General features: G+C 40.4%; 1 protein-coding gene across 2 annotated transcripts in view; it reads right to left on the bottom strand.

The window, feature by feature from the left end:
• The window catches only part of rims4 (regulating synaptic membrane exocytosis 4), a 109,422-nt gene that overhangs the window by 33,924 nt on the left and 61,927 nt on the right, over positions 1-13,571 (bottom strand). For both annotated transcript variants that reach the window (XM_071203216.1, XM_034082703.2), the window contains one exon: positions 11,694-11,838. In XM_071203216.1, the coding sequence (XP_071059317.1) occupies positions 11,694-11,838 (145 nt within the window). The remainder of the gene's footprint in view (positions 1-11,693; positions 11,839-13,571) is intronic.

A 13,571-nucleotide genomic window follows, 5' to 3' on the forward strand; every position in this document is an offset into this window, starting at 1 on the left:
GGACACTAAGGTCCAAAAGGTTAAACCTCGCATTATCATCAAGAGAGACATAAAACATTTTGTGGAGCAGGGTTTTGTGCATGATCTGTTTGATTTTGATTGGGGTAAAATCGATTTGTGTGCTGATGTGGAAACCGCATGGTCTTATTTTTATCTTGGTTTTATGGAGATCATTGATAGACATGCACCCCTGCGTACATTTAGAGTAAAGAGACGAGACAATCCTTGGTTTTCTGCTGAGCTGTCTAGTCTCCTTCATGAGAGAAACAAGGCCTGGGCAAAGGCTAGGAAATCAGGCTCAGAGATAGAGTGGCTGCGTTTTAGGCAGCTAAGGAATAGCTTCACTTCAATTGTCAAAAGTGCAAAGTCGAAGTACTATTTGTCAGTTACCACAGAAAACCTAAATAATCCTAGGACATTTTGGAAAGCAATAAAATCGATATCAACCGGTGAGATCCGTAATGAGCTACCTCCGTGCCTTACCACAGCATCTGGCTCTATATCGGACAGGGCCACTATGCTAAATTGCTTTAATGAGCATTTTGTGTCCTGCGGTTCTATGTTTGATTCTGTGACTAACTCTGCTTCTGTGAACACTCCAATCCGTGACTCTGAACAATGTGGTCTGGAAAACCCTTTCAGTTTTACTCCTTTTACTGTCAATGTTGTTCATGAAGCCTTATCTAAGCTAGATCCTAGGAAACCGGCTGGCCCGGACAACTTAGTACCTTTCTTTTTAAAGATAGCTGCAGATTTTATTGCTCCACCTCTTACTTCTCTTTTTAACCTCTCCCTCAGCACAAATATAATTCCAAAAGTATGGAAGTCAGTTTATGTCTTGCCTTTACTGAAAGGAGGGGAGGCAACTATTTTAAATAACTATAGGCCAATCTCTAAATTGTCAGTTCTGGCTAAGGTTCTTGAACGCCTAGTGAGTGAACAGGTAAAGGAGTTTTTATGTACAAATGACATCCTGTCTAAACATCAATCAGGATTCAGAAAGAAACACAGCACCATCACTGCCACAATGAAAGTGGTGAATGACATTACTAGTATTTTAGATAATAAGCAGAGTTGTGCAGCTCTGTTTGTTGACCTTTCCAAAGCGTTTGACACCGTTGATCATCGCATCTTAAAGCAGAGGCTACTCAGTATTGGCATATCCAGCCTTGCAGTGGGGTGGTTTGTGAACTACCTCTCTGAAAGGTCCCAATGTGTTCATTTTGATGGACTGTCTTCTGAGTGGTTAAACATTTCTAGTGGTGTACCACAAGGTTCTGTTTTAGGACCACTTTTATTCTCCATATATATTAACAGCGTAGGTGATAATGTGGATGAAGCTACTTTACATTTTTATGCAGATGATACTGTGATGTATTGTGCAGGTCCCACCATTAAGGAGGCTGTTGTTAAATTACAGGCTGTTTTTAACACTATTCAGGCTCAGTTCTCTGAATTAAAGCTTCTTTTAAATGTGGAGAAAACCAAGGTAATGCTCTTTTCAAAAGCAAAAAAGACACCAGAGCCTGTTTTAGATATTGTAACTACGCAAGGAACAAAACTTGAAGTTGTTGCCTGTTACAAATACCTTGGTATCTGGCTTGATGATTGTCTCTCTTTTAAACTTCATGTCAATAACCTGCTAAAAAAACTGAGGGTTAGGCTAGGGTTCTTTTTCAGAAAGAACTAAATGTTTTTAAAGCTCGGTTGGATGCTTCTCAATCGGAAGCTATTGGTACCTGTTTATGTGGATAATTTTGTAAATGATGCTGTATGATGTCCTTTTGTTGTTCTATTTATGTTTTTATGTTTCATGTGGAACTACTTGAGCAGGTCTCCCTTGGAAAAGAGATCAATGATCTCAATGGGATTTTATCTGTATAAATAAAGGTTTGAAATTAAATGAGGTCCGAGGGTTACCGCCCCTTGAGGCACCTAGGACCTTGAGACCACAGCTCCCCGCCGCGGCTTCGGCAATAGAGGGTTTGAACACCGACCACTCTGGTTCAATGTCCCCAACCTCCACAGGAATGCCCGAAAAGCTCTGCCGGAGGTGTGAGTTGAAGGCCTCCTGAACTTGGGCCTCCTCCAGACGTTCCCAGTTCACCCGAACTACACGTTTGGGCTTACCAGGTCAATCCAGAGGCTTCCCCCGCCACTCGACCCAACTCACCACCAGATGGTGATCAGTTGACAACTCCGCCCCTCTCTTTACCCGAGTGTCAAAGACATACGGCCTCAGGTCCGATGATACGATAACAAAATCGATCATGGACCTTCTGCCTAGGGTGCTCTAGTACCACGTACACTTATGAGCATCCTTATGTTCGAACATGGTGTTTGTTATGGACAATCCATGACTAGCACAGAAGTCCAGTAACAAACCACCACTCCGGTTCAGATCAGGGGGGCCGTTCCTCCCAATCACGCCCCTCCAAGTGTCTCCATCATTGCCCACATGTGCGTTGAAGTCTCCCAGCAAGATTAAAGAGTCCCCTTCAGGAGCCCCATACAGGACTCTTTCCAGGGTCTCCAAGAAGGCCGTATACTCTGAACTGCTGTTGGGTGCATAAGCACACACAACAGTTAGAGTTTTCCCCCCCATAACCCGCAGGCGTAGGGAGGCGACCCTCTCGTCCACTGGGGTAAACTCCAACAACGAAGCACCTAACCGGGGACTTGTGAGTATCCCCACACCCGCCCGGCGCCTCACACCTTGAGCAACTCCGGAGAAGAATAGAGTCCAACCCCTATCCAGAAGTAAGGTTCCAGAGCCGACGCTGTGCGTAGAGGTGAGCCCAACCAGATCCAACTGGTAACGCTCCACCTCCCGCACAAGTTCCGGCTCCTTCCCCCCCAGAGAGGTGACGTTCCACGTCCCCAAAAAAACTGGGTGACAGTATGTCACCCAGTTTTTCAAGAGAAAAGGTGGGTGTGGTCCATGAGTGGTGGAAATTAGTCTGTTAGCTAAGCGTAGTCCATTGTAAATAATAATTTTTATGTTTTTTTTTTTACTAAGCTGGCATTAAGTACTGTTAATATCTATATAGAAAATGCAGAGGTTTTTAATTTCACTGCTCTTTTAGCTGACATTTAACAAATGCAGGTAGATTTTTAGCAGCTATTCATACTAAATCAGTTGTCCATCCCCCTGGTGCCAGGACCAACAGATCCATCTTTAGGCTCAGCAGCCCTGTCCCCCCATAATGCAGAACCTGAACCAGCTTTTCTCCCAACTGAAGGAGGTGAGCAGCATTGTGTTGAATGCCACTTAACATATCTGAAGGGAGACTGGAATACAAAATATAAATGTATCAAAACAAAAAGCTAACATCTCATTTAAATTATACATTTCAAACACAGTATTTTTCCACATATTTAAGTTATATTTATTTGGATTTATGCATTCATGTTGAGAATGTTCCATTAAAAAATGTTATTATTAAAAAGGCATTTACACCATAAAAGATGACTGTTGAGATCTATTGTCAGGAATGTAGTCTTATATGTAAGGCCAGAGGGCAGGACCTATAACACATTTACTACCCAATAGCATTGTGAGGCTGAACAAAAGGACCATGGACTATGTAAATGTAGTCTTTTAAAAAAACAAAAACATTTACTGACTTTTTTGGATAGCTTAAAGTAATGTTGTAAAACTACAACCGGGGGCCTTACAGGGTTAAGGGCTATTGTTTATTGTTATTTACTTTAAGATGTTTATTCTTAACCAATAATTTAATTAAAAACTCTTATTTAAATGATGTGTGTGTGTCTCTGTATTCCTGATGATACACTGAGAGAATGAGCTCATAGGGCTGCTGATCACCATAAGCTAAACAGTCTGTATATTGCACTACATTTGTATAATGTAAGCTTCGTTGATACTTTGCCTGCGGGAATAAGAAACAAATAGTTAGATAATGAATATTATTTGATCTATTGCACCACTAGCTTAATCCCAAATAATGTAGAGGTGTGTTGTAAGTGCCTTAAATAACCCTTTATTTTCTAGTGAGATGTATTTTTATGTTCATAAAACAGTGATTTCAATGCCACCCCAAAATGATCACTGGTTCCATCCTGGCCACCCCACTGAAAATGTCCTGGCTCCGCCACTGCCTGTGCTGTGTGTCATTCAACCTCAACATGGATAAAAGTACAATAAGCATTCTTCAGGTGTAGGTAGATTCTCTATTCGGACATTATAGCCCATATGTGTGACTGTCGGTACGATATTGTAAAAAAAACAAAAAAAAAACACTCACATTTTTATTTTATTTCTATTCTCAAAATAATTTTCCAGGCCAAATGTTATAGCTGGCGCGCCACCAATGGCCCGCGCGGGCCGTCTATTTCCGACCCATGATGTAAACTATAAGTATTTTTTCTTTGTTTTAACACATTACATTACATTGCATTTAGCTGACGCTTTTATCCAAAGCGACTTACAATAAGTACATTCGACCAGGAAGACACAACCTTGAAGAAAACAGAATCATATAAGTACATCAGGTTTCATAGAGCCAAGCATTTCAAGTGCTATTCAACTGGCTATAGATAAGCCAGTCCTTTATTAGAATATAAGTGCTCTGTTAGCAGTTCTTTGTTAATAATTCAATCGCTCGAGGTGGAGTCGAAAGAGATGAGTTTTCAGTCTGCGCCGGAAGGTGTGTAAGCTTTCTGCTGTCCTGATGTCAATGGGGAGCTCATTCCACCATTTTTGAGCCAAGTTAGCAAATCCATGTGTTTTTGCTGATGGGAACTTGGGTCCCCCTCGCAGCGAGGGTGCAGCGAGTCGTTTGGCTGATGCAGAGCGTAGTGCACGCGCTGGGGTGTACAGTTTAACCATGTCCTGGATGTAGGAAGGGCCAGATCCATTCGCAGCATGGTACGCAAGTACCAGTGTCTTGAAGTGAATTCTAGCAGTTACTGGAAGCCAGTGAAGGGAGCGGAGGAGCGGAGTTGTGTGGGAAAATGTAGGAAGGTTGAAGACCAGACGAGCCGCTGCATTCTGGATGAGCTGCAGAGGTCGGGTGGCACATGCAGGTAGACCAGCCAGGAGGGAGTTGCAGTAGTCTAGGCGTGAGGTGACGAAAGCCTGGACCAGAAGCTGCGTCGCTTTCTGGGTCAGCTGGGGACATATCTTCCTGATGTTGTAAAGCGTGTATCTGCAGCAACGGGTTGTAGCAGCGATGTTTGCAGTGAAGGACAGGTTGTTATCTAGGATCACACCCAGATTCCTTGCAGTCTGGGTCGGGGAAACAACAGAGGTGCCGATGTTGATAGTCAGGTCAAAAGTGGGACAATCTTTTCCCGGAAGGAAAAGTAGTTCAGTCTTGTCAAGGTTGAGCTTGAGGTGATGAGCGGACATCCACTGAGAGATGTCAGCTAAACAAGCAGAGATGCGTGCGACGACCTGGGTCTCTGAGCAGGGAAAGGACATAATTAATTGGGTGTCGTCAGCGTAGCAGTGGTATGAAAAACTATGCGGGCTAATGACAGATCCGAGCGAGTTTGGGTACAGGGAGAAGAGGAGGGGACCAAGAACAGAGCCCTGAGGGACTCCTGTAGTTAATTGACAAGGGTCGGACTCGGACCCTCTCCAAGTGACCCTGTAGGTACGGTCTTTGAGGTATGAGGTGAGGAGGGAAAGTGCAGAGCCTGAAACTCCAAGTTCTTGGAGATTGCGAAGGAGGATCTGATGGTTCACCGTGTCGAATGCAGCAGACAGGTCCAAAAGGATAAAAGGATGATGACAGAGGAGAGGGATGCTGCTTTAGCAGTGTGCAGTTCCTCAGTGACAGCAATGAGAGCAGTTTCTGTGGAGTGACCTGCCTTGAAACCAAGGCAGGTCTGGTGCGGATCCAGAAGGTTGTTCTGATGGAGATAACAGGAGAGTTGTCTAAAGACAGCGCGTTCAAGTGTTTTAGACAGGAACGGGAGGAGAGAGACAGGCCTGTAGTTTATATCATCAGACGGGTTGAGAGTGGGTTTCTTTAGGAGAGGTTTTACTCTCGCCTCCTTGAGACTGTTTGGAAAGTGACCAGAAGTTAGAGAAGTGTTGATGAAATGTGTGAGAAACGGTAGAATATCAGGAGCGATAGTCTGAAGGAGGTTTGAGGGGATAGGGTCCAGAGGACAGGTGGTAGGGCGGGCAGAGGTAATGAGGGTAAGAACCTCACTTGGCGAGAGAGGGGAAAAGGAGGTTAGTGTGCGGGTGGAAGGAGGGTCTGGTGACCCATCGGTGAGTAAAGGTGAGTCAGAAAAAGAAGAGCGAATATCATCAACCTTTTTTTCAAAGTGGTTAACAAAGTCGCTTGACAGAAGTGAGGAGGGGGGAGGGGCTTTGGGAGGGTCCAAGAGGGTGGAGAATATGGAAAATAGTTTTTGTTTGCAGTTCTCTTTGCTTCTTTCTCAATGATCAGACTTTTGCTCTCTCTGCAGCTCTCTCATTTGCGCTCCCTCGTTTTTTGTTTTCAATTCTGACACAAACGTTCCAGGTGGGCGGGACTTTCAGGTGTGTGTCCCCATTGGCTACTCAGTTTTTGAGTGACAGCCCAGTACTCCAGCGATTGTACAGTGCAGCTGCGTTGCGGTAGCTGAGCGTGGACAGAAGACCCCCAGAATAACCAGCATTTCAATTATTATAATACTACAAGTGAAAATATATGTAAGTATTGATCATTTGTGTTGTTTGTGCTGTACTATTCGGTCTGTTTCTTTATTGTGTTAAGTGAGAAGTAAAGAAAAGTTGTGCTATGAAAGTTAGCTTTGCTACCTTTAGATCCATAACAATGCAAGCTAAGTCAGTTAGCTACAAAGCTAGCAGTGAGTGAGCGTTCAGACACCAGCGCACACACTCAAACGGACTTGTGTGCCTGACTCTACCAACAGGTTTTCATGATTCTGTTTAGATATGCAAGTATAAGCCATGATAGCTTATTTTATTAACACGCTAATTTGATATGAAAATCAATGGAGGCTGAGTTAACTTTGTAGGAAGACCTACCGTCCATGATGCCCCTGAGCTGTGTTTTATTTGTTAACTTCATATTTTTCATTTCCTAAAGCATTTATTTTCCTCTCATATTAACAGTATGGATCATTGAGACAGCGTGGCGTCCAGAGTCTTATCCCGTTTTCCCACTTCCTCTGAGGGGACAGCACGTAGGGGGGGCATGAAGAAAGAACTGCACCAGCTTCATCAACGCTGGCGTTACTGTTATCACTGGCTCAGTGTCATTTCATTTGACCAAATGTCTTTACATATACATTTAATAGATTTTATTATTATCCACCTTTTTGTTTTATGTCCTTTTATTTAAAACATTCTTTGAGACTTCTTCTTCTGGTTAAAATTTCAATAAATGAAATTTGTATAATCACTCTTTTGTCTTTATTCTACATGAAAATGTTAGAGATTCCATTCAAATCTGTTGATTATTCATATCTTCCTCAGGCTAGGAATAGTATGTTGAGTTGTTAATGCTAAATGTATATCATTTTCTCACAGGATATAGAATGAGACAACACAGTTTGTATCCACCGTGTATGAATGCTTCAGCTCTTCAGACCAACATAGTAAGATGTGAGCATGGTCCTAATGGTGTTGGTATGCAACCTAGATCTGGTCTGTTTAATAAAGCAAATCTGATACTTTTAAATTGTAGAATTTGTTAAATTAAAGCAGTCTTTAATTGTTTGTCCTAAACATAGCCATATATGCTTTTGAAATGTAACATGTCTTTGAAAAAATAATAGTATATAGTATATAGTTTACATTGTGTATCATCTTTAGCTTGAAAATACATAGATGTGTTTTTTTAATCTATAAAATAAATAGACACACTTTATCAATCCCAAATTGGAAATTATTTAACAGCAGCAGTGTGTTCAGGACAGGTATTACAATATTTAAAGTTTGAATAAAGTATGAACTACACATCACAAGTATAATGCACAGCAATCCATAAGATAAGTCCGATATGTTCATGAAACTCCCCAGGAGACACCAACACTAACGTGGCAGAGTGGACTCCGGAGTTTGCTGCATGAGTTGCACTGCATCTGTGGTGTAGTGGGCTGTCACTCAAAAGCTGAGTAGCCAATGAGGACACACCCCTGAAAGTCCCGCCCACCTGGGATGTTTGTGTCAAAATCGAAAACAAAAAATGAGGGAAGTCTGATCATTGAGAAAGAAGAAACATGAACTGCAAACAAAAACCTATGTTAAAACAAAGAAAGAATACTTATAGTTTACTTGATTACACAAATGATTTGTTGGCAACTTATAGTTTTATCTTTGAAATTTATTTTATTTTGCTTGTTTTTTTCTCTCTCTTAAACTCTTAGTTTTGCTTGATTCTGAGAAAGTGTTGCTTTCTCTTTATGAAACAAAACTAATCCCATATATATGGTTTATCGAGATGAGTGGTGGGTCATGATCGTCATGATTCATCCAGAAAACATTTATAACATTGCAGTAGCGAACGTGACATTATTTAAAAAGCATTGCTCTAATGGTAATAATTGGACTTATGGCCATTTGCTTTATAAAGTTTGAGTTACATCCTTTTTGTACGTCATGTATCGTTTTTGTTACAATATTTCAATAAAGTTGCATCAAGTCTCAAGGATTAGGGTTAGGATGCTCAAGGATGCTTCTTACTTCTTTTGCTCTAATATAATAAGATATCATAGGTAGTAAGCCACCTATTCAAGATGAGAATAGTAACAATGATTGATTATGTTTTAATTCTAACTCCTCTCTTTTTGTTCAAAAGAGGACTCTTAATTATGTCTGTCCTAGTGTCCTTGCAACTTAATATATTGGCAAAATTAGACAGTATTTTACCAAAGCGGAAAACCTGGCCCTAACAAGATGCAAGTTTTAGCAGGCTTTAGTTTTCACAAGCAGGGAAACTAATGAACTACATCGTCAGTAAACATTTAGCTGACTTGATTCATTATGGTAATGAAAAACACAATCTGGGTGTCCTTATGTTTCTTTCAAAGCATATTTGAAGTTGCAAATTAGAAATATATAAATCTAATGCATAAGAGAGAGGGTTGCAACTGTGATGGGACAGAATAATTAATTGGAACAAACAATGTGGAATCTCCATAAGGTAAACTAAACAGGCTCAATGCGAAAACACAGAGTACACTTTCCCTTGCTGCTGCACTTTCTCAATCTTTCGCTCTTTTTGCATCTGACTCATAACATCACTTTTCTGTCAAACCGTTAATAGAGGTTTCGTTAGAACAAACTAGCTATATTTCAGCTGACACAGAGGGTTACTTAAAAATATATAAAACGTAACCTGATTTCTTTTAGTTACTTATTGTTAATTCAATATCACACAAAATGCTCTATTTAGTTTAATACATACAGTTGAACTCACACACACACTATTTTCTGAACATATAGCTTTAATTACAAAAAGAACAAATGAACCAAAGAAAGACCATAAAGCAGATACAGGCAGTAGAATATATAGATTCAAACTTAAAGTATTAGCTTACAGAACGGTGTATCTTTCAGAGAAGAGATAACATCTGATCCTTTTACAACAAACAATATATGCTCCTTTTAGTTTTCTAGTTTGTAATCCTGATATAAATTCACAATTTTTTGAAATGTAACAGTAATCTGATTACTTATTTTCTTATGTAACTGTTATGGAATACATTAAAAAAAAAATTGTATTTCTGATAATGTTATCCCGTTACATGTTATCCGTTACTCCCCAAGCATGCTGACACTTCTTTTGGAATACAATCTATACAAAATGTTCATGCTTGACTTTTTATTGCCAGAACGACAATGTCGCAATTGTGTATTACAATAAAGCCTTCCAAGTATGAAGGAAAATAAATATGCACATTAATGCGCTTAATAACGCTCTCTCTGAGTCTCTACCTCTCCTCTTGCTCCTCTGGGTATCTTTAAACCTTTCCGCCTCCATCAGTCTGCCAGTCTGCCTCGTACCGTTATGTAACTTCAGATATCTAAGCTAGCCATGTTGGCACTGATCTGCTGTGTGTGTGTGTGTGTGTGTGTGTGTGTGTGCGTGCGTGCGTGCGTGCGCGTGCGTGCGCGTGTGTGTGTGTGTGTGTGTGTGTGTGTGTGTGTGTGTGTGTGTGTGTGTGTGTGTGTGTGTGTGTGTGTGTGTGTGTGTGTGTGTTCAGTAGTACTACACTAGCATAGCTGATGTCATTTCCCACTGGGCTTTAAAGTGAGTGTCTTCCTGTGTGTGCCATCACCCCTGCTAATAGTTCATATTATATGTAAAGCAAAGACCTACGACCAGGAGAACTTAGGGAGAAAATACAATTATATTTCCAAGTGTGGAACATCTAAACATTCCTAACGAATCCTGCAAAATTAATGGGAATTTGTTCTGTAATTGTAAAGGAAAAAGAAGATACCTAAGAGGAGCAAACAAAAAGCCAGACAAACACAAAAGAAGTAGTACAAATCACACCACCTTGATTCTGTTCCTTGTACCTTATTCATTTTTTACTGGGTTGTTCCAACAAAGTCATACAAAGGCACATCGGCTCTCATCACAACAACAGTCCTTAGAAAATTATTAACAAGGCAGTAACTCTCCAGTATAATTAACACACAAAATCACTTAGCCCAGTCATTTATGCAGACGTTAGCAAACGTTCAATTATTGAGGTCATTTTTTATAGTAAGGCATTTTATATGGTTCAGCTAGCAAAACCTTTAAATAAAATTGTGTTTATGAATGTAATACCTTTTCCCCAAGATTAAACCTAGAGACTTCAAGCCAAATTGTAACCTAAATCAGAATTAAAAATGTAATTCATTACATAATTGATTTTCCTGCTGGACTGCTTAAATATAAATGTATATTGACTTATTATGTCCAACAGAAAACATTCAAAGGGGGAAATATATTCAGAAAATATCTTCCAGCCTTAAACGTAGTAGTGAGACCAACTATACAAATTGTAGATAAACAATAGTTAATTCTGATTGCATGCCTCAATTAAACTGATCTTATAATGTAAGCATGTTTATTTATATGTAGGTAGTTTGTGAATGTTGAGCTTGCTGAAGTGTGTGCTGGTACGGATTGTGATTTATTCTGTGTCTTATTTTGGATACTTTCTGTTAGTTCACTGCCATGTCGTACATTGAACTCTCGCGTGTGTGATTTTCCACCGTGTACCGTTGTGTCAAAGTGCACACGGCTGCTTTGCCCTCATTGGAAGTGAAGTTGGCCACTGTTAGTTAGCTAGCTAGTCGGCTACTGAGCTAGCTAGCAACGTTACTTTTCACGGTAGCAAATTAGTACAAACTTCTCAAGTAAACCAATTAAAGGTGGCTTCTTCTACCAATGAGGTAGGTGTACTAAATTGTACACCTACAGTTATTGTGATGTATAACTTTTATTTATTGCGGTGTTCACCAGAACAACTGCAATCACGGTGGGTCCTGCAACTTTGTGACCTAGCAATGATGGCCGGCATTGAGGATGAAAAATGTCCAGCGTTCCACACATGACTTTTGGACAGTTATGAGTGCACTCATAGTGACTTTGGTCATACTTTGCATTGGGACACACTTATACCCTAAAAACAGCAAATGTAAGTATACAAATGTAGGCAAATTGAGACAGCATGTGTATATGAACCAGTCCGGATGAGTTACTTACTTTCCCTCGGAGCCGTAGCTGTTCATGCTGTCCTCTATGGACTCGTGGCTGGCCTGTCGGACGGTCCGGCTCGGCATCTCCACAGCCAGACCCGTCTCCGTGCTCCTCTGGATGCCTCCCTTCAACTTCCTTCCCTCTGTATCCACTGCAGGGGAACACACAGACACACACATTAATTCAGCTGCTTTACACACGCATGTAGTACTGGGTTTTTTCCACTCAAGTATCAGCAATGGCAAATCAGTTCGCTGCTCCTTCACTGCAAGTGGGAGCTTTCGACCCACCAGCAAAAAAACACCGGTATGATATCCTAGCTACAAAATGGTGGCACTAGCTCCTCATTGATATCAAATCTTCTGTTAAAGACTGCAAACCTGTCGATTTCTACTGCACCTTGGCCAATAACATATGGAAAAAAACGTAATTTCTGTATGAAGCACTTATTGAAAGCTAATGCAAACCTAATGTAAGTCACTTTGAATAAAAGCGGCAGCTAAATGTAATGTTATGTAGAAAGTAAATCAAATATATAAGAGAAAACTGTTCTGGTAATGCAAGTGTAGAGCCAGCTGAGGATGGTAGCCAATTCAAATAAATTAAAGAAAGTTTTGATGCTCTGAATTATGGAAAATAATCCCCAGGTTTCTTTCAATTGAAGCCGCTTTCGTGTTTGTCCTGCTTTGACTTTATTAGCGTCAGAGGAAGGACGACCGCATTGATGGGGAAGCTCTTTAACGAGGCCAAGGACAAAAGCACTACATTCCACCTCGGATTACAGACATACATCTTGATGCAAAATAGACCACAAAATCAATGCACCGCACACTTTATGGGACCTGTGTGTGTGTGTGTGTGTGTGTGTGTGTGTGTGTGTGTGTGTGTGTGTGTGTGTGTGTGTGTGTGTGTGTGTGTGTGTGTGTGTGTGTGTGTGTGTGTGTGTGTGTGTGTGTGTGTGTGTGTGTGTGTGTGTGTGTGTTGTGTGTGTGTGCGTGCGTGTGCGTGCGTGTGTGTGTGATGGATGGAGGTTAAGTTTATAATTAAGCTCTCTGGTACGAGTTCTTTGACCTTGTTTTCAGGACAGGACAGGAAAGTAGTTTTCTTTTAATAGTGAGGACACACACAGGGACAAACATTAATTTTGTAAAATGGTAATGGAATCATTTTTATAATGGAGCTTTGTTGTTCGTCTTACTGCAAGCCTTTTGCCTAAAATAAATGCTAAAACCCACCAAATTAATGTATTAAAAGTAAATTCAATCAAATGGAATACATGTATTTCTGCCCCTCCCCCGCAACAGCTTCCGATCAAATCCTGACGAGGTTGTTCTCTCTCTTTCTCCACAGACAGTTTCAATTACCTTAATGGAAATGAAAATGATTTAGGAAGCCTTGCACACACATACAAACACACACCATGAAGTTAGTGCTGCAGTTATTAAACAGTGACCTAGAATGATGCTATTTATATCGTTCACATGGGACGCTGTCAGATTTGGGTTACTGCTTCTGTTTCTGACTGATCCATATGATCAGTTTTCTCTGCTGTCAGTCTGTGAGCAGACACAGCAGCACTGTTACATATACAGAAGTGGGGGAAGATCATTAACTTAAGTCCTGATAGAAATGATATGGTCCTAAAATTCCATATTACATATAAAAGTCCCAAATTCTAAAATGTTTCTTAAGTAATAGTTCAGAAATATGATCAACTAAATGCAGTTAAAGAATAAAAGTAAAAGTGTTAAAAATGCAGATTTGCTGTATTCAAAGTATTATAATATCCTATAATATTATTTTATCCTGTTTTTATCACTTAAGTTAAGTGTAATGCAGTGCTGCCTTATTTCATATAAACATATCATGTTTTATATATAAAGC

Source organism: Pseudochaenichthys georgianus, chromosome 5, assembly GCF_902827115.2.
Source record: "Pseudochaenichthys georgianus chromosome 5, fPseGeo1.2, whole genome shotgun sequence".
Taxonomy (NCBI): Eukaryota; Metazoa; Chordata; class Actinopteri; order Perciformes; family Channichthyidae; genus Pseudochaenichthys; species Pseudochaenichthys georgianus.